At 36.5% G+C, this 23,508-nt stretch overlaps 1 protein-coding gene and 1 long non-coding RNA gene across 2 annotated transcripts; one reads left to right on the forward strand and one right to left on the reverse strand.

Annotated features, from left to right (window-relative positions):
• Nucleotides 1-2,642: 2,642 nt before the first annotated feature.
• On the reverse strand, nucleotides 2,643-7,398 carry LOC148878712 (uncharacterized). The gene is made up of 2 exons (XM_088973168.1): nucleotides 4,092-7,398; nucleotides 2,643-3,198 (listed from the first exon to the last, which is right to left on the reverse strand). Exons 1-2 carry the CDS (start codon nucleotides 7,396-7,398, stop codon nucleotides 2,825-2,827), a joined length of 3,681 nt encoding a protein of 1,226 aa, XP_088829294.1. The 3' UTR covers nucleotides 2,643-2,824.
• Nucleotides 7,399-13,679: 6,281 nt separating this feature from the next.
• On the forward strand, nucleotides 13,680-15,775 carry LOC148878713 (uncharacterized). Its single transcript, XR_016103576.1, has 2 exons — nucleotides 13,680-14,626; nucleotides 15,159-15,775. It is a non-coding gene; the product is annotated as an uncharacterized LOC148878713 (long non-coding RNA).
• Nucleotides 15,776-23,508: the final 7,733 nt, after the last annotated feature.

The raw sequence follows: 23,508 nt of genomic DNA on the forward strand, positions 1-23,508 counted from the left end.
ATTGGAAGTGATGCATTCAAAGAGAACAATGACCCAAATCAAGATTGGATGACAATGGAGAATAAGAAGAAAAAGAATCTCAAGTCTAAGGAGGTCCAAAAGACATCTCAATCCGAACTATTAAGATTGTTAAGAACAAACAAAGGTTACCATCCCTGTTATTCTTGATTTTTCTTTTGTTATTCATTTTTTCTCTTGTTAATTTGTAGGGCTTGCTACTGGTTGTATAGTTTTTTGAGGGTTAAGTCTTATTGCCCCCACTTGTATGATCATTAATAAAGTCTTTTAATAAAAAGGAATCTTAAAGTTTAGGGGAGTCAATGTCATAAATGAAAGCTAGGGGGGTTAACTGTCACCACCTTCAAAGTACAATCGTACTATGTGCATTCAACAGATGTTAACGGCAACTTAACACAACCCCCAAAGTTGAGGGTACTGTTCAGGAAATTTCCCCTTTTTATCTAATACTATGACATGGGATAACTCCAACCAACTTTTGAATCAACATTCAAAGGATTTAGATTTGATCCTTAAAAAGTCGTCAGCTTTAATTATTAATGGGCACTTGTTTTAGAGTTTTGACTAGACTTCACAGGATCCTTAACCTTGCACATGCTACTTTGTTCTTGGAGTCAAACTCAACAAAATTACTTCCAAAATGTTATTAATTAAAATATATCATTTTTATATTAAATTACACTTATATATATATATATATGTCAGATAAATAACAATTATAATTATTATGGCTATGTTTGGTATAATTGTTGTTTCTACGTGAAACTTCAATTTGATGTTTCTACAAATAGCCTATCATGTACATGCATTGAGAATGTGCCAATTTCAACTATAAACAGACTCAAACAACAGTAGTATGTCAATTTGCATTGATTAAGCTAAAACGTTTGACGTAGAAATAGCAATGGTTACAAACTCAACCTATGTGAGGGTATTGATCACTACAACATAGACAATTTTGTTAATTAGTTATATATTGATGCCCTAGATCATCCAAATGCAAGGCTATCTTAATAAAGAAAGTAAAAAATTGGCCCTCCTTTCCCTTAAAAAAGGGAAAATTCCGGAATAGTACCCTGAGCATTGGGGGTTGTGCCAAGTCAGTCCCCAAACTTCAAAATGTGTTTCTACAGTATCCTGAACTTTCAAATTGTATCTAATAAGTCCCTACCATTAGTTGACCGCTAGTTAACACCATCATGTGTTAGAAGAAGGAAAGAGTAAGAAGGGTTATGAAACCAAACACCGATCAACTGTTGAAGCTCCCGCTCCCAGGCCTATTGGTCAGACAAATATCAGAAGGGTAATTTTTCCATTTTGAAATTATTCAATGCATACCCGATGTCACATGATGGTGTTGATTAACAGTCAACTAACGGTAAGAACCTAGTAGACACAATTTAAAAGTTCAGGATACTGCATAAACAGATTTTGAAGTTTGTGGACTGACTTGATACAACCCCCAAAGTTCAGGAATTTTCCCAAAAAAAACATAAAACAAAATTTGGCCCTTTTTTCAATTCGACCAAACTCATATAAAAAGGATTTCTGTTAAGATCCACTGTCTACTGGGTAGCCGAATACTATCATGGAAAGCATAGGATTTTCGCAAAGGCCATCTTAGAAAATATTGGATTTAGGTTTCTGTTGTTTTTCTTTTTTTTTTTTCATTTTTATCTATTGGTTTAAATTGCCTATTTCTTTCAGTTTGTTTGGACTGCAAATGAAATTTGAACTGGTGTGAATGCATGGCAGTGCAAATGGGCCAAGTGTAAATTCTAGATTACTTTTAATTTGCTTCACATTTTGACTTCATTTTGTTTGATCATGATAGTAAGATGGGAAGTAGTGATACAATGTGGTCTAAACTTCATATGAAGGATATGCAGCAAAAAAAATCATATGGACAGTAGGAGCATGAAAGCAAGAGGAAGGTTGTTTATTTAGGTTGATTAAAATATTAAATAAGATTATGTAGTCCCAACTTTATGTGAGAGGAAATCAAGGTAGGAAGAAGATGGTGCAGACATAGGATGCAAAGTTTGCAATGCCAATGAGTACTATTGAGATAAGTGTATCGGGAAAGCATGCAACCAATAGTTTTAAACAAAAATATGTGAATATAAATTGGGTGAAAGTTTGACATCTGCTTCAGATTCGAACTGTAAACATGCAGAGTACAAGCATCGGTTTGAAATCACTAGAGCCATTAATCCTGCCTTTGAACCCTATTGATTATTCCTACTTCTGTCCTGGACTAAGTTGAACAGCTGAAATTCCTACTATTGTCATGGGCTTGGGTACATTCTCTACAACAAGTTCACAAATGGCCTGGGCACAAAGGAAATAATAGATTAATAGGTGGACTTCAGACAAACAGAAATCCATCTTAAGCTCAGTCCAATCTAACTGTTGGACTCAACCCTTGTTGACAAGAGACAGGAAGTTGATTCCAGGCCACGTGAATAAAGTGACAGTACTCTAAACCTGTCCAATTTGATAATTTGGAATTTGGATTTGGCACACCTCTATCCTCCATATCAATGAAATAACAGTCTCAGCTCAGCAGAGACCTATGCCACCATTTAGAAAAACCTGATCTCTTGGAAGAGAATCAAGAGTTGCATCAACACGCTTACTAGAATTCCTCTTGTAATAAAGCTCCTTGGAAAAAGAAGCTAAGTATCTTTCTCTTTCTCTACAATCATTTTATTCTTGGAGGGTTCTGATATATAATGGTTTATAGACTTACAGTTAATGTATCAGTAAGATGCCTGGTTTGGTTGATGAACAACTGTGATTTGGGCTATTGGTGCGAGCTTGTGAGTTTGCTCATTGTAATTGTGCGAAATGGCTCTGATAGATATGATTGAGTGTGACTTGACAGTTGCTGTGCAACAAAGCGCATTGTAGGCCGTGATTCAAGATTGGCGTGTCCACATGCCAGTGCAATTGTAACAACAAAAACTACTGCTGCTGCCAATTGACCTGTGGGAGGTGGAAGTCTTTGATCTAATACATCCTTCAACAGCAAGTCATCATCACTGGATGATGATGATGATGATGATGACAGAGAAGAAATGAGCTCCCCTGGGTGTCTTCCCATCATAACTTCCATTGACACCACTCCAAAGCTATAAACATCACATTTTTCTGTGACCTTCATGGTATATGCAAGCTCTGCATTTGGAAAAACATAGCCTATTAAGTTTCATAGAAATTGTAAACCCACTAAACATGTCCAATAAACTTGGTAGAAAATTTCATTTTGACTTAGAACTGAAAATACATGAGGAGCTAAGGCTCAGTTTGGAAGGAATACAAATACAAATTTATAGAGTGCAAAATCTTGTACTTCGTATTATTTTGTGTATTTGCACTGTACATATTTGTATTTGTACCCTTTCCAAACTGAGCCTAAGTAAATAATTCATGATTTCTTCATGGAGCCATTGTTCAATTCAGTGGGTTGGATCAGGTTCAGTTTGATTGACAAAACTGAAAAGCTGGGCAAGTCAAGAAATAATAATACCATGTATTATATTAAATCTGAAATTAAACCACAATCTCAAAACAAAGTAATTCAAATATTAATAAAAAGTAAAAAGAGAAGCAGAAAACTTTTCTGTCAAATACTTATACAGAACTTAGTTAATGTCTCCTGGGTTAAACAGAGTATTTTCTGGAACAGATATGTATATGGTTTATGCATATCTTTTACATAAACTCATATTCTACTAGAATCAAAAACTGACTGAGAATAAGGCCTGTACACTTGCACCAATAATCGGACATGCATCATGTGTAGGGTTCAATCAGGCAAGTGCTGACTGCTGAGTGGACCCAATACCGCAGAGAAGTTTTTCCCTGGTGTTAATCAGAACTTACATTCATATCTGGAAATGGCACCTTGGTTATCTAAAAACTAGAATCTAATTCTTTAAATCTGCAAAACATTTTGTATTCTGTTTTTATTCCTTACTCCAATGGAGCTAGAACAGTAGAGAACAATTTCTACAACTAAAAATGATGAAATGTCAAGAAAAGTTAAAGGACATGAAAACATGGCATACCTGGAGCCATATAACCATAAGACCCAGCAACCGTAGTCCAATTGGATGAATCAGAGCTCAACAATCTGGCTGTTCCAAAGTCTGAAAGCCGAGTTTCAAACTCTGAATCAAGCAAAATGTTGTTCACAGATATGTCACGATGCACAATAGCAGGAGAACAGTCATGGTGCAAGTAAGATATGGCATGGGCCAGCCCTTGAATCATCTTCACCCTTGTCCCCCAGTCCAACTCTCTTCCCCCTTCATCACCATACAAAACTTTTCTCAAACTACCTCTCTCAACATATTCATACACCAAATACATGCATCCCTTCATAGAACAGAACCCATACAACTTAACAATATTTCTGTGCCGAACTTCTGTTAATGTACGGATTTCATTCTCAAAACTTCGTCGTTTTGATGCTGGAATGTCACTAGAATCTGACATATTGAGCCTCTTAACAGCAACAATGTGTCCAGTTGAAAGCACTGCTTTGTAAACAGACCCAAATCCACCTTTGCCAATACAGTACTTCTCATTGAAGCTGTCTGTGGCTTCCGTGATATCACCAAAAGTAAATCTTCCTTCTCTTTCCCAAATGAATGATTCAGGCCTCCACTCATTTTTCATCATGCTTTTAGTGTCTTCATCTTGTTGTCCTAATTTCTTACTTAAGATCAAAACCCCAGTTATGATGGCTCCCAAAAGTAAAAAACAGACAATGGGAAGAATAATGGCAACAAGGATTTTCTTCTGAATTTTGGACTCTCTGGGGTGAGGATTTGGGTTGCAAGGGGACAAACCATGAAGAGCAGTACCACATAATTTTGGGTTTCCAAGGAAGGCTGCGGCAGGTGCTTTTGGAAAAATGCCACCAGTTGGGACCTCACCACACAACTTGTTATATGAGAGATCGATAATTTGTAGGCTAAACATGTTGGATAATGATGTTGGAATTTTTCCCGAGAGATTGTTATGGGATAGATTGAGATTTTCCAATTTAGTCAACTTCCCCAAGTTCTGAGGGATGGACCCTGAGAGGTAATTTCTGCTGAGATCAAGAAATGACTGCAAATCATTTAAATTCCCCAGATCAGATGGTATTTCACCTGATAACTCATTGTTGCTCAAGTTGAGCTTCGTTAGCTTGAAGCAATTTCCAAGCTCTACAGGTACACTGCCATTTAATTCATTTTCTGACAAGTCCAGTTCTTCTAGCTCCTTCAAATTCCCAATGTTCTGAGTGATTACTCCTGTTAACTGATTATTGCTCAAATTAAGCTTGAACAACCTTCCCAAGTCTCCCAACTCTTTTGGAATTTGCCCCGTCAGTTGATTTGAAGACAGGCTTAGGTCGCTTAATTGGGTCAATTTCCCAAGCTCAGCTGGAATTTCACCAGAAACATTATTTCCATCAAGGTGCAAATATGTGAGATTTGCACATTCCCCCCAAACTGGAGAGAGCTCACCAAAAAACTGATTCCTACTAAGATCTATGTACAAAAGATTAGGGTGTACTCCAAATGCTTTAGATATGTTACCTGTGAATCCATTCCCATCGAGGCGGACTCTAATTAGTTTAGAGCAATTCCGCAAGCAATCTGGCAATGGTCCTGTAAAATCGTTGCCATTTATCGTGAAATATTGCAGAGCTTTGCCCTTACATAGATCTGGTGGCAACTCACCGGAAAAGCTGTTGTTGGAAAAACTGACAAAACTCAACTTGGAACTTTTCTGCCCCAAATCTTTTGGAATGCTACCAGATAAATTGTTTGAAAATAAGGAGAGAGACTCAAGTCGCTTAAGGAGAGAGATGGTATCTGGAACCTCTCCCTGCAACTGATTCGTGTTGAGATCAAGCATGGTAAGAGATGTCATCCTTCCAATGTCTGGAGGAATTGCACCTGTCAAATTGTTGGAGAAAAGCTGTAATAGTTGAAGCTTCGTTAGGTTTCCCAGTGTGTTAGGTATAGAACCATTGAGCTTATTCACGGACAGATCTAGCTGCACCAAATTTTTCAGGTTTCCAACCCCCGGGGGTATGGTACCTGAAAGTTGATTCCTGTAGAGGAAAAGTGTATTGAGCTTTGCTAATCTGACAATCTCAGGTGGAATCATTCCTATGAAGGAATTATTCTGGAGTTGCAAGGAGATCAATCGTGTCCAGTTTGTAAAGAAGTAAGGAGAAATCTCTCCAGAAAGCAGGTTATTTGAGATACCCAGTTCGGATATCTTTGTGAGTTTGGAGAGGGACAGAGGGAGCTCCCCAATGAGAGAATTCACTGCAAGCGCTAGAAAGGTGAGGTTACTACAATTGCCAAGCTCGGGGGGTATCGTAGAGTTCAACCTGTTACCATGGAGATCAAGTCTCTGAAGCATCCTGAGTTGGCCGAGAGAAGAAGGAATCTGTCCACCTAATGAATTGTTATATAATTCCAGAATTTCAATTCTGGAAAAAGAACCAAACTCTGTTGGTATTACACCGGTGAACCTGTTCATCCCTAGATGTAAATCTTTAAGATGAACAAGTTTGGTCAGGCTTATGGGTAATGGTCCTTGAAACCAGTTACTAGTAAAATTGAGATATTCAACCTTCCGTAGATTGGTAGCTAACTGTTCTGGTATAGGACCAGTCAGTTCGTTGTTGGATAAGTCCAGATATATCAGATTCGGGCAGTTGAACATGAAAGGTGGAAACTCCAGGTTAAGTGAATTATAGCAAAGACGAAGGTCTGTAAGATTGAACATTGCAGAGAACTTTGACGAGTCGGGTGACTCCAAGTTGTTTGAACAGAGGTCTAAGTTCTGTACCTTTTGAAGATAGCTGATCTGGTATGGGATTGGACCCTTAAGGTTGTTTTCGGAGAGACTGAGAAACTGGAGCTCCGACAACCTTCCGATCTCTGTAGGTATGGAACCGCTGAAATGATTGATGCCCAGGTCCAAATAAGTGAGCATAGAGAGGTTGGCAATGGCTGACGGGATTGTTCCATAGAAGTTGTTTTCACTGAGATCCAAGACAGCAAGATTGGGTAGAGATGCAAAACTGAAATTGTGGAGTGTTCCGTTGAGGTTCAATCGGTAAAGGGTGATATAGGAGACGCTTCTGGCGTTGTTGCAGACAATGCCGGTCCAGTTGCACAACCTTCTAACATTGGAGAGGGACCAAGAATTGAGAGCAGCAGAGGAAGTTAAGCTGTTCTTCCACTTAACCAGAGCTTTAGCTTCTGTAGCTGTTGATAACGATGCCTTCAGCGGAAGAGAGGACAAAAGCAGAGGAAGGAGGAGAAGGAGATGATAAGGTTTTGGAGCTTGCGACGACATATCTCTCCAACAATCTGATCTCTCTTAGTTTACCATTTGTTCTTGCGACATGTATCACTCTTTCTGGATTGATTTTGCTGCATCTTTGCAAGGGCATATAAATAGAAGTAGCAAGAGGACGAGAGGAATAGATTCAAAGTCAAATTGGATTACAGTACTACCATGGAGTGACTCTGGAGTGTGAAGTAGGGGGAAAGCAATTGTTGGAGATTGAAGAAGGACGTGTGCATGCATGAATAGTATATATTTAAGGGTAAAATACAAAAACTTCTCTCAAAGTTTCTGACAATCATAAAAACCTCCCCTCGAGTTTCACTTTAAGAAAAACCTCCCCTGAACTTTTAAAAAGCTCAACATAAACCTCCCCTCCATCACTATCCCAAACGGCAAACGTTTGATTGATGCATTAGTTTTCTTAAATGCCCATTTTACTCTTTTTGTATACGATATCACATAAAATGAAATAAACTTTAAATTGAGTAACCCATTTGCTACCATTTTTCTCCCTGAAACTCCATCGAGTTCAAACTCATACTCATACTGCCCATTTTTCTCCCTAAAACTCCATCGAGTTCAAACTCATGCCTCCCTTTTTCTCCCTATAGCTCCATTGAGTTCGAAATCATGCCGCTCTTTTTTCTACCTGAAACTTCACCAAGTTCAAACATATGCCATGGAGATGGTATGCAAACCCGTGACGGTAAAAGCAAGTAGTTCTTAATGTTGATAAATCAATTTGGTAGAGAGCACTCCATTTTTTTTACCTTAACCATGTCCACTAGTTCATTGGAAATCAAACAATTAATACACGCTTATAATGCTTATATAGAGAAATATGGACAACAGATCTCAGATCTCATGTTCAATTTCAATCTAGGCACCAGAATAGTCATGAAGAAAGAACTTCACACTCATGCATGCACAAAATGCTTTAGGTTTGCAACAATTTCCTCAAACACCAAAAGAATTGTAAGGGTATCTTTAGATGAGGAGGAGAACATGGTGGAATACTTTGATTTCTCATATTCTACAGTTGGCAGCCCATGTAGTAAACAAATTATAAAAATATACAAAGTTCTATAAAATTATCCAGCCGGAATTTTCCATTCTTCTTCTGATATAAGCTCTCAGACTGTATAAAAAGAAAGAGAGTCAAGGGAAAATCCAACCTTTATCAAAGCCTCATAAACATCATCAGGAAAAAGAAATCCACAACCTCTTTCTACATCTGAAAAAGCTTGTTGAACCTTAAGAAGAAACGTGTTAAAAGGAACAAATTCTTCAATGCTCATTGTTCCATTTCGATCAAAATCATACATTCTAATCATCTGTGGACAATGTAGAGAGGGAATTCTAGGTTTCCAACTGCCAGAGCTCTCTTGAGCTGAAGGGCAATGATGTTCCCTGTCTTGTTTGAATCAACCAGTTTGAACCACAACTCCTTTAGAATTGTCATGTTCTCCACTTTACGCGGAAAGAGGAGTGCATTGTGCACCCTTCTCCTTGGTTGTTTAACAATTTAATTATACGTAATAACCACTCCAATTTCATTTGCATTCGCTTGAATTCAAGACACTGTTTATCTAGTAAAGTAAGTGCTTGGATGCATCTCTTATTCAGAGATGGAAAGTTAATATAACACCCATGCAGTACTTTTAGAGGTTGCTAAAACCGATAGCAAAGGAATACTTACCTGTTTTTTCTTGCGTAGAGAGAGAGAGAGAGAGAGAGAGAGAGAAAGAGAAAGATTATAAGGCATGTCTGGCTACATCAAGGGGGGGCATTTGAATTTAAATCATATGTGAAAGGCCAAAAAGAACCTCAAAACATACACTAACAGTTGGATCTTGTTCGTTCAACGCTTCAAATGTGTTTTGAAAGCTTAGTTCACTTTGGGTTGGACGAGCTTAGCACTGTTGCTGTCACAAGTAGTTGAAGATCAGAATTTGAATTCGTGGGGAGCTTGAGAACTTCCTCTATTTGATTGCATCTTTTCGAGCTTGTTAGTTGATGATGGCAGATTTGGCCCTCCAGTAAAATTGTGACACGTGGCACCCCGTGACAACTAGGAAAACACCCAGCCAACAAACTTAGCCGAAAACGGTTACATCATTAGTGATGAAGAGACACCAAGTTTGCCCTTTTACTTTCTTATCCGAAGCTTCTTGCTCAAATGCGTGTTCTAATGGTTCTTCACCATTTATAAAAGAAGCACCAAATGTCATGATTTTACCTATTTTAAACCAAAAGAAGCATCGAAGTCCATGATTTTGCCACCGGCAAAAGGGTAAAATGGGCATTTAAGAAAACTAATGCATCAATCAAACGTTTTTCCGTCTGGGATAGTGATGGAGGGGAGGTTTATGTCGTGTTTTTCAAAAACTCATGGGAGGTTTTTGTTAAAGTGAAACTCGAGGGGAGGTTTTTATAATTGTCAAAAACTTTAGGGGAGATTTTTGTAATTTACCCTATATCTAATTTAAGATAGGTGAGTTTAACAAATTACACATTACTACCCTGTTTGGGGTAGTGGCAATTACCTTTTTGAACTTTTATTTGCAAGAAAGACCCCCCCCTCTGGCATTTGGTCATTTAACTTTGAAAAAGATCTCATGTAATTGTTTAATTTTTTTAAATCTCCAAATTACCCTTTTTTTTTAAACGATTTTCTAAAGCAAGTGTTGGGGTTCTATTTAGCTTTTTGTATTTGCATTTGTTACTGGCTCAATAATATTAGATGGTATTAATTATATTGCATGTTGTGAGTGTTGCAATTCTAGGTTTTCACATAAGTTTCTTGTTTTGTTAATTGCAATTTTCATTTTATAGAAGTTTCCTAAATGGATATTTTATGATGCAAGAAATATATAATATGGAAAGAGTTTTGACAAATCAAAATCCATCTATAAATTTTGATAAATAATACATTTATTATTTCAGTCTATTGGTCAGTTGTTTTTCAGATGTCATATCTTTTTCATATCATAATCGAACCCTTAGGGGGTAATTGCCACTACCCCTAAAATACAGGGTAGTAATATATAATTTACCATTCAAAACATCCATTCATGCCGAGAAACACAGAGGAAGTTGTTATCTCAAGTAACCAATGTGAAAACCAGCTCAATGGCTTCACAGTTTAGCCAAACCTAGCTGTCTTTGCTTTGTCATTCTTCTTGATATAGAGCGCAGCTTTCAAAGAAGCTTCTCATCAGATTGCCTTACATAGTTAATTAAGAAGTTAAATACTTGTTTGGAGTGTTGACTGGACTTCCTAGGATCTTTTGCAAAGAAACGTTACATGTTATATACTTGGTTCTTGGGGTCAAAGTCAATCAAATTATTAATTAAAGTATATTTATTTTATATTAAATTATACTTAAGTAGATATCAGAGATAATAATTATAATTATAACGTTGACAATTCTGTTAATCACTTATACATTCAAGACCTCCTAGAAGAGAGAGAGAGAATACTCTACATATATCTCTAGATGAAATATAGAAACCCCTTTCTTCTATAAGAAAAATATAGCATTTGTCTTGCAAAGAATTAAAAACACACACAAAAGAAAGAAAAACCTCTTTTACAAAACCTAGATTCCTGGATTGGTTAATAGGTTCTTAATCACACTGTTTCTATATAGTACCCAAAAGGCATTGACCCAAGAGAAATGGAACCGGGCTTAAGCCCATTCCTTTCTGGTAGGGGTGTCAATTGGACTGGATTTGGTCCAGTCTAATGTGAGTCCATTATAAATGGATCAGGTCCAATCCAATCTAATGAATGTTTTGAATCAATTGAATCGGTCCAATTCAATGTCTGGACCATCCAATCTGTTAAAATTCATTTTGATTTAGATTGGGTTCAACTCAAATCCGGTCCATTGACACATATATTCTCATCTTATATCAATGGATTAGATATTGGCTTAATCCAACCCAATCCAATATAAATTTATTATGAATGACCAGGTCCAATCTAATCTAATAAATATTTTGGATCAAATTGGTCTAATCTAATATATCTTGTTGGTTCATCCAAATTGATTTTGGATTGGATGAACGGTCCATTGACACCCTTACTTTATGGTTGCTGGACTCTATGAAAGAAACATACGTTGATCCCGTAATGATCCAATCGTTTTAATCTGTTTAATATTATGTCAGATCCATTATTCTATTTTCTTTTTTTCATATTACTGGGCTCTGCCTGTTTTGATCTCTTTGCAAGTGAGGCTACGCCCATCAACTCTTATCTAACCCTTTCTATAATATTTATCCTTTTCCTATGTTATAATGCATTTTGGTAAATTGACCAACAAACAAAATAGAATGATGAAAAATGAATTCATATATAGTCTATCCTATATAATTGAAATAAAGTTTTGATGATGATGATGACTGAATAAATAAAAGATTTTTTGATGGATTAGACTATAATACCAGAAAAAAAACTTATAATCATCAACTGACATCGAAAAAGTGATAGCCAATCAGATGGGTCACATCCTTTTTAGTACCATGTAGTTTTGATATCATAAATTTTCCCTTTCTTTTAACATGCATTCCCAATACCATAACCTCGCATTTCTGGAACCATGAAATAAGCAATTGGATGCAGATTCCTAGCCCAGTCTCCTATTGAAGCTGAATGGCAAGCTCTACTACTGGTAATCAAGACAGCTATAAAGTCACACACGAAGAAACTAACGATGTTTGGTGATACAATGTACATAATCCATCTCTTGATTCATCCCCAACCCCAATCAAGAGACACATCATACATGGCGTTATAAAGGAGGAAATCTTAGACTTCATTATTTTGACATGTGTAATATAACTTATATAAATGGACAGCAAAATGAACTAGCATATATACTAGCTTATAAGTCTCGGAGGGAATAACTGGGTTTCACTATGATGTGGAAAAGATACATATGATATATCTGAAAAACTTCTAACCAGTAAACTCAAATCATAAACTTGGTGACCAATCAGGTGTTATTTATCAAAATTTATGGGTGGGTTTTGAACTTTTGATTGATCAAAACTCTTTTCATACCATGTCTTTCCGGCATCATAGATTTTCTCAATATAACTATCTTTCAGCCTTGATGACCTAAAAAATAGAGGTACTCACTTTAGGGTCTAAACTTTCAAATGTGTCATTTTAGTATCTGAATTTCTAGAAATATAATTTTGAGTCTAGCTCCATTAAATTGACATTACAATGATGGATAAAATTATAAAAATGCCCATGTTTTGATTCTCTTTTTTGCATTATTCATCTTCTTCTACATACGGACTTCATATGCAAACCAATGGTGACCAAGTTCACTGAGGTCTATATTATTTAATTAAATGTTCATTTGAGTTACCTTTAATTACAGCATTTAATATGTCATTAAATGTTATTTAAGTCAAATAACTTGTTAAAAGTTATTTGCTTACAACAATAAATAATTAACCACTATGTCAACCTTAATTGATATTTTTTATGCTTAAAGTAATCTTTTTTACCTTGGGTGGATGTTTCCCAACAAATGCTAAAATTTGATTATTTCTATTTATATAATAATAAAATGAATACAAATTATATTTATTCATTAATATATAATAAATATTAACTAATGAATGGATTCAAAAAACATTAGTATATATACACACATACATTTTAGTTCTTCTATTATTTTTCAATGGTTACAAATTATATCCCGATACTTTATATAAATCATTAAAGAATAGTTTTTATATTTAAATAAATTAATTATAATTACATAAAACTCATTTTTATTGTTGTTCATATTTTTTAAGAATTTTGTTTTGGATTTTTTAGCATATCCATGCGTATCTTGATTTTTTGTCACGTTTTCAAATCATTTCTCCATAGTACATTTGAAAGTTTAGGCCTTTAAAAGGGACATTACTCCAAAGTACATTTGCAATTTAACAAAAAAATCATACCAACTTATGTAGATCAATGAATATCCAATTCAGTCATTTGGACAAGAATGGAGATTTTATATGTGGAATTGGCAAAGAGCCTGGCAGTAGGGAAGTTCCCGGCAGATGAGGAGCAGAAGGAATTTGCAAAAGCAAGAGCTACAGCTGGAGAGCTTCTCCACTATACTCTTCTTCCCCAAGCATTCTTCTTCTAGGCCGATCAAGTATCCTTTCTGAGTAGAGGGGATATTGATCCCTTGATCACCTTTGTTATAGCCCTACAGCGATAGAACCAAAACCCGAGCAATTAAATAGGTTGAATTTGATAGGTCTACAATCTCAGTAGGAAAAGGAAGTTAGAACTTAGAAGTAATCTAGTGGGACGAGCGAGCGCAGAACAGAGGAGGTAAGCAGTGAACAGAACAGTCAATTTGCAATTGATTGCACGGTCGGTGGCCTCTAAAAGTACCAAAAGAGAGTTTTGTTGTTCCTTTTGCATTTGTGTCATTTGAGTAGTGATGGCATTAACTATTAACAGTTTCCCTTCGACTTCAATTCCCCTCAACCTATCGTAAAAGAATAATGATCTAAGAGTTTTACCCTCTGGGTTGGAGAAGTTCATGAAGCTCCTCAAGCTGCAATCCTTCAGGTTCAGACAGCACGAAGCCCATCACCAATCTTTTCTTGTTACAATACCTGGACATCTCTAACAAGGAGCAATGCCATGAATGGTACCTTCCCATTTGATTTTCCACCTCTCCTTTGTCTCAAATTCTCATATCCCAAATAAATCACCCTTGTTTTAATACCAAAGGTATCCCTGCATTTTCCATTTATTTAATCCTTCTAAGCTTCGACCATCTTAAGCAACATGGATTCCCAACAATACTTCTACAGTCTATTCTTCCATTGGAAATTGTCAACCCAAAATGCATAAATGCATATAAGAAGCATGTACAGGATAGCCAGCCATTGACCTCATGCATAGATTGTGGGCCACCTCTTAGAAGGGCCATAAACCATTTTGATCCATGATTGATCCCTGCTAACCAATACGGTCAACACCAGTTGCCCTGTCCATTCATCACGGAGCTTTTGGTGTTGATTGAAGGGGCTCAGATGATTGGTAGCGGCACCAGAGTCCAACAATCTTAACGCTGCTTTACCACAGTATTATTGCTTTTAATATATCGGCAGTTCCTCTTCAACCTCTGTCATTCCCGACCAAAAAAACCATCGAACAGCTCTGCAACTGCAAGAATTCTCCGTTCAGATTCTAAAGGTAATGTTCCAATTACTGTTATTTGCTGTTATAGATTTCGTCCTCCGTTACCTTAGAATCGGGTGATGTGATGCACATTTGCTTTCTCTTCCATAACAGAAGAGAAGGAAGACAAAACTAATGAGTTCGTTAGCAACACATTTCTCTGCGTTTATTTTTCTCTTCCCGATAGGAATTCGTCGCCTCCTATGTTCCTTCTCTCTCTATCTCAGAAACCCATCTCTCTACAGGTCCAAAACATGGTATTTATCAGAACCTAGATGGAAAAACATCGATTTGTACTTCCTCCTCATTGCCCTACCCATTGCCTCATTTTCCTGGATTTTCTTGTTCTTGACTTTTTCCGGTCACCCCACGTACCGATTCACTTTCTTCAATCAAGCCGCAGTGACTCTGATCTTCTGGGTCTTCATAATTTTGGTAATTCTGCGAGAAAATTTCGACCCTTTTCTCATAAATGAGGGCATGTTATTCATTTTCGCCGGAATTGCGTTTCTTATTGAGTATTCCTTCGTGGGTAAGGGATTTACAGGTCTCGGGAGCCATGTTTATGAATTGTTAGCTGGGTTGACGCTTGTCTGTGCTGCTGCTTGCTTTTATCTATCGTTCAGACCAACGGCCTTCTTCGCAGAGGTGGTGCTATCCTCGGGTCTTATTTTCAAAGGGACATGGGTGTTGCAAGCTGGGTTGTCTTTATACACGGATACATTTTCCTTGAAGGGATGCCATAAGATTTCGTTGTCTCGGTCCCTTGAGAAGATCAACGAACAGTGTGATCTCGAAGAGGATAGCTTGAGGGGGGTGGCTCTGATGGATCTCTTGTTTGCCTGGCATGCAGTCTTAGTCTTGGTCATGAGTTTCACGTTGTTTGGTGTCCTATCTTGCAATAGAAACTTGAGATGTGGGGAAGGCGCTGCTCCGTCATTGGAAGATATTGATTCAGAGAGCATGCTCAGGCGCCCACTTCCAGAGTTTGAGGTCGAGTGAGAATTGTTTGTCTTTGTTTTCTTGTATTGTGATATAAAAAGGTGGATATTGAATAGAAACTATCAGTTTGAGTTATCAAAGTTCACTTGTTCTCTACAGGTGGGCAGTGATAGTGTTAACTTCTTTCAGTTACTTGATAATAATATAAGTTTTGTTTTCTTACTTCCCCTTGTCAGTATTTGTAAGCTTCTGTTAGTTGTATTTAACTTTTAATTTGTAAGCTTCTGTTAGCTACATTTAACGTTTGATGGATTCCCAGAGAACTCAATGCCATAGCAGATAAGTGTTTATAGGCAAGATTTGTATAGCAATGATGTAATGCCCTGAAATTTTTGTGGGCTCGTTAGTCTTTTTGCTTGTATAATCTCTTTATTAATATTACATCTTGTTATTTCTCTCAAAAAAAAAAAAACTCTTGATTAAAAGTTGTTGAAGGATGATGGTCATGCTACCATGAATTTTTTTAGGATTGATTTATGGTACATCAACTACTATAATGACAGTACTACATTCAATGATGAAGTCACAATTGGTACCAAATGTCTCCAACATGTTGTAATTGTCAGTTACTACAAAGTGCAGCCTTTTTCTTGAGACTTGAGAACCTTTAGTTGTTCTCATTGTTATATTTGTGTACCAGTAGTCCTAGCCCTGAATAAGATCTTAACATCTATCTGCGCAATAGTTCCGCTAGTTCTGAAAGCCATCAAAATGACTTCTAAGGGCAGTTCATGCAGTGATTCGTTATAGAGCATAGTTATATTGCTAGATTAGATCTTGCAGATTCTAACCCTGTCATGGACCCTTACCCCAGTTCTGGTGGAGATTTTAATCTTGCCTGCGAGATTTTAACATTGCCTACCTTGGCACATCCTTCAGTGCTATGATACACCATTAATAGGATATGATTCTCCTGCATCTCACAAAACATACTGGAGATTAAGACCTCACCCATTCAATTGTTGATCCAGAGGACATTCTATGATATTTTGATACTTAAGTTTTTGGGAGTTCTGATCCAAGTCAAGAGTACCTATGTTTTTCAACACAAATGGGATTTACTAAGACATTATGTTAAGGCATGCTTGCATTTGTCCATGTTTCCAAAATACTAGAGAATCCTGTAGGATTTGTTCTTTCCCATAAACCAATATTTCCATGACCCATTACTCAAATTCAATAGATAGGATCCTCACTTGTTACAATACAGAATGACATTGTACATGAAGCATGAGCTATATTGATCACATCTTTGCAGTTTATGGCATATATTATGAGATATTATCTCTAATGATTTATTTCAAGCAAGTTTACAATAAACAAAGGATTATCTGGATGAGATAACAAACATAATGATCATATCAAAGGCATGCAAACAATGCCTAAGGACAAAAGATAAAGTCACAAATAAAGTTTTGACTGGATAGAAGAGTGAGGTCATCATGTCTGCCATGTTAATGCAACTTGATTGAATAAAGTGTAGATTACAGTTACATGCCCTTTCTTCATCAGTATCTACATGCATATATATGCTATTGAAGCATGATAATGTTTGTTTAGGTTTTCTGGGGTCTAACTATATCACTCAATTCAAAAGGACTCATCTCATTATTTGTGCTGGCTGCATGGATTTTTTTTTTTTGTTTTTGGTCACGCTCTATCAAGGACCATGTTTTGTTAAAGTTGAGTCCTAAGACCTGTTTTAGCATAACAACTTACATTCTTTTTGGTCTCTGCTTACCTCTTTAAAAACCACAACTTGAGTCAGGTTCTCAACTTAACCCAACTAAGCCTTGTCCTAACTATTTGGTCAGCTGCATGAATCTTATTTCATCATTCCATTCAGTTCAGTGCCAACTTGAGTCAGGTTACTCTTTCTTATTATGCAGTAGACGCTCTTATATGCAGATGGAAAAACCATCTTCTATATCTTGCTTCATTTTTCCCATAGGGACTACCCTAGGTTCCCATAGATGCACTGATTTTTAATTATATCTTTTGTAACTATACCATCATCTGTCTTAATTGCATCATGTTCACTTCACTCATTCTTATCCATATTCCTGTATAGGCTATTCTTTGTATTCTTATACAAAATTTGATTGTATACCAGACCAAGTGTTTTCTGTATAGGATACTAATTAGGAAGACAGTCTTTTCAAAGTTGTATCTCTGAAACATGTTGGATTAATTACACAAGCATTTCAGTTAACTGGATTTGTTTGGAGAAGTGATCTTTTGTGGCTGTGGAATGCATAAATTTAAATTATTTGCATATCATCAATTTCAGTCACAAGAAAGAATCTACTATTATTATAAATTTATTAATAAAATCAAAATCAAAAGTAAGAGAAACTCTCCGGGTTCTTTACTGTTATCAAGATAACATTGGTGTAAACTTAAATTTTAGGAGTAAAAGGAATCCATCTCCCAATTTCTCCATCTGATCAGACCTATCAAAAAAAATTCTCCATCCGATCAGAGCCATTATAGTTTTTTTGGTAACCAATCAGAATTTTATTAATTATGGGTAAAGAATAGTAATAATTAGTTAATTAAAGTTAGTGCAATGCACTCTTTGGTTAAACTTAGGCCGGTCCTTGCCACCTAGAGTGCATTATGTATTACTAAGACACAATCCCCAATCCAATTAACTCTTTTAGCCAAGATATTGCAAGGGCATTAGCTGATCTTTGAGTCCAAGTAGACCTTATACCTGTTTGTGTAGATAACTAGGGCTGCAAGTTGGGTTACCCAAATTGAATAATTTCAACTACATCGGGCTTGGGTTAGGGTTCAGGCCCATTGAAAATTTGACAAATTCCCAACCCAAGTTGCACCCCCCATAGATAACCACCTTGCTTCTCTTATGAGATGTTTGTATGGCCAAGGACCTTGACTATCATTTAAGAACCATATCTTCCATCGTTAATTTTCTTAGAACAGAAACTCCACTTGACCCAGAATGAAAACAGAAAATAAAAACCCAAAAAAAAACATATCTTCCATTGTAAATTTTCTTAGAACAGACTCTAAGGATTAGAATCCAGTTGTGTTACTGCATGGTACAAGCTTCAGGCATCAGTTCAGTGTAGTTTGATCAAATTTTACATTTTCAGCCTTTTATAATTGAAAAAGAATCTTGGTTATTATTTAGTTTCCAGAGAACTTGATTGTTTATTTTAGCTTTCATTGAGTATGGTGTCTAAACAATCCAATATATAGAAACTGAACATGTGAAAAAGAAAATGCCAGCCTGCTAACAAAGAAGGGCTTTTTGGTGATAAATAAGTTTGATGGGATTGTATTTCCCTTCAGATATATCTTGGGAACCAAGACTCCACAACATCTCTTTCAGTTCTGATGCAGGATCTGAAGAGTCAAAATTGGAATTTTATGAAAGTTTATATATTTCTATATTTTTGGACAGTAGGGGTATTTTTGTCATTTTGAAATTTCTGTGGGGTCCAATGATAAGGTTAAATTTTTCTAATTATTGTTTGCTTATGTTTAAAATTTCAGAGTCATCGCATAAGTAGGATTAGAGTTATTGAGTCTTCTTTGAATTGAAATAGGATATGACAGTTTAGTTTGAGTCCTACTAGGGTAGTAGGATTATCAAGTCTAACAGTTTGACTCCTAAGACTATTATGAGTCTAACAGTTTGGCTCCTAGGGTTATTATGAGTTTAGAATCTATAAATATGTATGGACGTTTTATACAAAGGCAATGAAGTTTATTGAGTTTTCTTCAGCTTATGCTAGCTATGGTGAGTGACTCCCATGCCCTAGAGTGATTCTAGGCACCCTGTGTGTGATTCCAGATATTTTCTCTCTTCTTTCTCTCCTTACTTTCTCCCTTATTCCTTCAAGAATCCATTACAACCATCAACATCCATAAATTTCTGATCAAGAAGACCATTCAACGCTCTTTAAGGACTAGAACTGAGCTGGTTCTACATCAGTTTGTATCAGAGCTAATGGTTTATTCACTATGTTCTCACTAAGTGACTGATTCTATAGGCCTGGGGTATCTTCTATACAATCTTACAGGTCTAGAATCAATGACGATGGGTTTCTGAACCATATGAAGGGTTTTTGGTTGACTTATTTGAGAAGATGGTGGAAGAAAACAGATTTAATAATGTTGGCTATGGGAGTAAGGTTTTCAAACATGTTAGAAGAGAAAGGGAAATACCAGATTTCAAAGGAGATGATGATCCGCAAGCATTCTTTGATTGGTTACTGAACTAGAAGAATATTTTGATAGGCATGATATGTTTGACAAACAAAGGATTAGATTTGCATGCATGAAGTTAACGGATCATGCAAAAGTACAGTGGAGAACTCTTGAGCAACAACTAGAAAATAGAGGTGATGATCCAATTAGTACATGGGCAGAGATGAAGAGGTGTTTGCAAGAAAAGTACATCTCACTAGACTTCCATGATGATCTATATATGGAGTTGACTAATTTCAAGCAAAAGAGGAACTTGAAGTCAAGGGGAAGAAGGTATAAAGTTGAAAAGAAAGGTAGATGATTCCTTACATGTTGATGTCTATCCTAGAGCTGAAGTTGAGGATGAACCTAAAGAAGAAGAATTTCAAGCTATAGAAGTTGTAGATATTAAAAATCAAGAGGGTGTGGGCCAAGGAAAAATATAAATTACTGGAGTTTCCAACACCCATGGTCAGCTTGAGGTTAATGATCGAGAAGAAATAGAAGTGGAGCAAGTTAAAGAAATTCAGGTGCAAGATACAAATGTGTTGATCATAGTAAATGCTGGTAAGGAAGTAAATGATTTTACCTTTCAAGTTCAACTAGAACTAATTCAAGAATTACAACCTAACATAGCACAAGTTCCACCAACATCAACAATGGAAGGAGTCCTAGAGTTTGTTGAAGAACCAAGGATAGCAGAACGCATAGAGATGTTATTGATGAATTAAGTGTTCATGAAACTAATGTTATTAATGATTTAACAAAGATGGTTATGGAAGGCAGTGTTTCAGAAATACATTTCTTTCAAGATCCTTTTCTAGTTCAGTGTGTGGCCTCTACTCTACAGTCCAAGCATGTAGCTGTGGGAGGTCCTACTCCTTTTGTAATTAGAGCATATCAAATTCTTCAAAACTCAAGGACGAGTTTTTTAGAACCAGGGGAGAATGATACACGATCTGAAGAGTGGAATCTTATGAAATTTTATGTATTTCTGTATTTTTGGACAGTAGAGGTATTTTTGTCATTTTGCAATTTCTGTGGGATCCAATGATGGGATTTAATTTGTCTAGTTATAGTTTGCTTATGTTTAAAATTTCAGAGTCATTGCATAAGTAGGATTAGAGTTATTTTCTTTGAATTGAAATAGGATATGACAACTTAGTTTGAGTCCTATTAGGATTATCAAGTTATTCCTAAGACTATTATGAATCTAACAGTTTGACTCCTAGGATTATTATGAGTTTAGAGTCTATAAATATGTATGGGCGTTTTATACAAAGGCAATGAAGTTTATTGAGTTTTCTTCAGCTTATGCTAGCTATGGTGAGTGATTCCCATGCCCTAGAGTGATTCTAGGCACCCTGTGAGTGATTACAGGTATTTTCTCTCTTCTTTATCTCCTTATTTTCTCTCTTATTCCTTCAAGAAACCATTACAGCCATCAACAGCCATAAATTTCTGATCAAGAAGACCATTCAACACTCTTTAAGGACTAGAACTGAGCTGCTCCTACATCAAGTTGAGCTCATTATCAACGCTTGCACCAAGGAAATGTCTATATCACCTTGATGCACTCTAAAAGAACAAAACCAAAGTATAGAAAAGGAAACGATGTTATTATCACATACACTGCTTTTCATTTTTCAAACATCATCCATGATAGAGTGCGTTATTTTTTTCTTTTATTTGAGGACTAAAATAATTATTTTGGAGAAGTTTTAGAAAGCGAGCTGATGCTTTATCCACTTAGAGGAGATTTTGAAGACTAGGAAGAGAAAAGCAAACGGTAAGGACTAAGGAGATCTCCATTTTGCATTAATTTCTCACATTAATATAACTACATGTTTACCACTTTTTAGTGGAAATATTACATGCTGAACCAGAGGTCCTTATCTTCCAAAATTATTCATATTGGAAAGTGACTGGCACTGTTCTTCAATGGGTCTTCTGAAATCCCCTGTTCATTGGAAGAGATTTTAGGTAAGATAGAAACTCGTTACTTTTGTTGCTAAGGTTCGAATGGAAAAATCTGAACGATAGTTCAAGAAATATCAAAGAAGTTACCAGGTTTCAAGAATAAATTTGTTGCACTTTCTACTTTATATGTTGGGGTTCTATTTCAGAGTAATCGTCCTGCATCTCATGTCACTTTAGGAGAAAAATACCAAGTTCTACCTTATTCTGTAGGTTGCTAAAGAAAGATCCTTTTCATGCATGATATGAAGATTAGCTGATCTCTCTTTAGGTTTGCCAACTATTTGGAGCATAGTGGATAAAATAGGTGACTTGTGAGCATTTGCAGTAAGTGGGTTCTCTGCAACAAGAAAAGTGAGACCATGTTTTGTATTGCAGTTTGTGTGGACTCAAATAACCATGATGGGTAAGCATGAATACTATCAAGAACACAAGTTTCTCTGTATTTGATGGGTAAATGGTATTCACAAGTAAAACAAGAATTGTTTTGGAAACTGACAACGTTGAGAGGAATTTGAACAGCTATTTTCCCAATGATGGAGCTGAAAGGCATGGTGGCTTGGTGAGCACTTAGCACAAACATCTCTTATGGAAAGTGAATGAGAAGCCTCAAACTGCAATCTTCTGCAGGCGAAATTGCACCAACTTTGCTATGCATTTGACATCTAGCTTTGTGGCTCCTCAATGTGCATGAGTGGATTGACAAATAGATTGGTGAATGGTGATGATTGCTTTTACTTGATGGAGAATGCAGTACCAAGTTACCAACCACTAGAAAGAGTTCAACAGCAGTGCAGCACCCTCCAATATACTAACTCATTACTCGGTTTTTATGTCAATTACCCAAGCATTTAATAGTACTCATTAGAACATCAGAGCATTTGCGGAGTCTGCTTGGCAATAAGAACAATGTTAAGCTCCTACTAGCTTAAACTTCAGTGCAACAGAAACGGATTGAGTGCAATGAACTATAACTGGGTTTGGTTTGGTCAACCCCGTGTTTGATGAAAATTGAAAAACCCATGAGTCCGTGACCGTGAAGCTATTGTTAGTAGCTTTTCCAAAGCGGCTCAATCAACGCTGAACGCTGAAGCCCTCTCAAACGGGCTCTAAACCGACCAAGGTGAGAAGTGTGCGTCACTCAAACTGAGTGAGTGAAAGCAACTACTTGCCTTAATGGGAGGGAGGGAACTGCTTGCTAGAGTAAAAATAAAGAAATAAAGGATTTGAGTAAAATGCACGTTCAAGAAGATGTTGGCATCCTTGTGAAGCAAGTGAACACTTGCGGTAATGCATGAATAGTTTTGCAGATAACTGCCCAGAGTTTTCAGAAAAATGTTCTTTTGTGGTGTTTGGTTGTACATAAAGTTGTTGTAAAAAAACATATTTTTTTTCAAATAGTCGTTGGAAAATGGATTCTGCTTCTGAATTTCATATTTCTGCATAAAGCCATAAAGGATAGCCCTCTTGATTCATGCACTTAACAAATGTATTCTGTTGCAATGGGTATAAACATGAATTACAAAACCGGATCAACTAACAGATTAAGTTCTTTGGCTGGTTGTAGTGGAGCTAACCCCTTGGTTTTGCTTAGTGCGTTCTGCTCCGTCTGGATTGGTCGTCCTAATTTCTAAAATAGCTATACTACATTACTACCCCATGTAAAATAAGCACTTTTTCCCCTAAATACTAGGAAGTTG

Source organism: Nelumbo lutea, chromosome 1 (genome assembly GCF_056320005.1).
Source record: "Nelumbo lutea isolate HS-2025 chromosome 1, American lotus-T2T, whole genome shotgun sequence".
NCBI classification, from domain to species: Eukaryota; Viridiplantae; Streptophyta; class Magnoliopsida; order Proteales; family Nelumbonaceae; genus Nelumbo; species Nelumbo lutea.

Bases quoted from the DNA above. Each gene is read 5' to 3' on its own strand.
- LOC148878712 (XM_088973168.1), bottom strand. From the start codon at position 7,398: ATGTCGTCGCAAGCTCCAAAACCTTATCATCTCCTTCTCCTCCTTCCT. The intron at 3,199-4,091 runs GTATGCCATGTT...TTCCAAATGCAG, and splicing joins TTATGGTTATATGGCTCCAG to AGCTTGCATATACCATGAAG.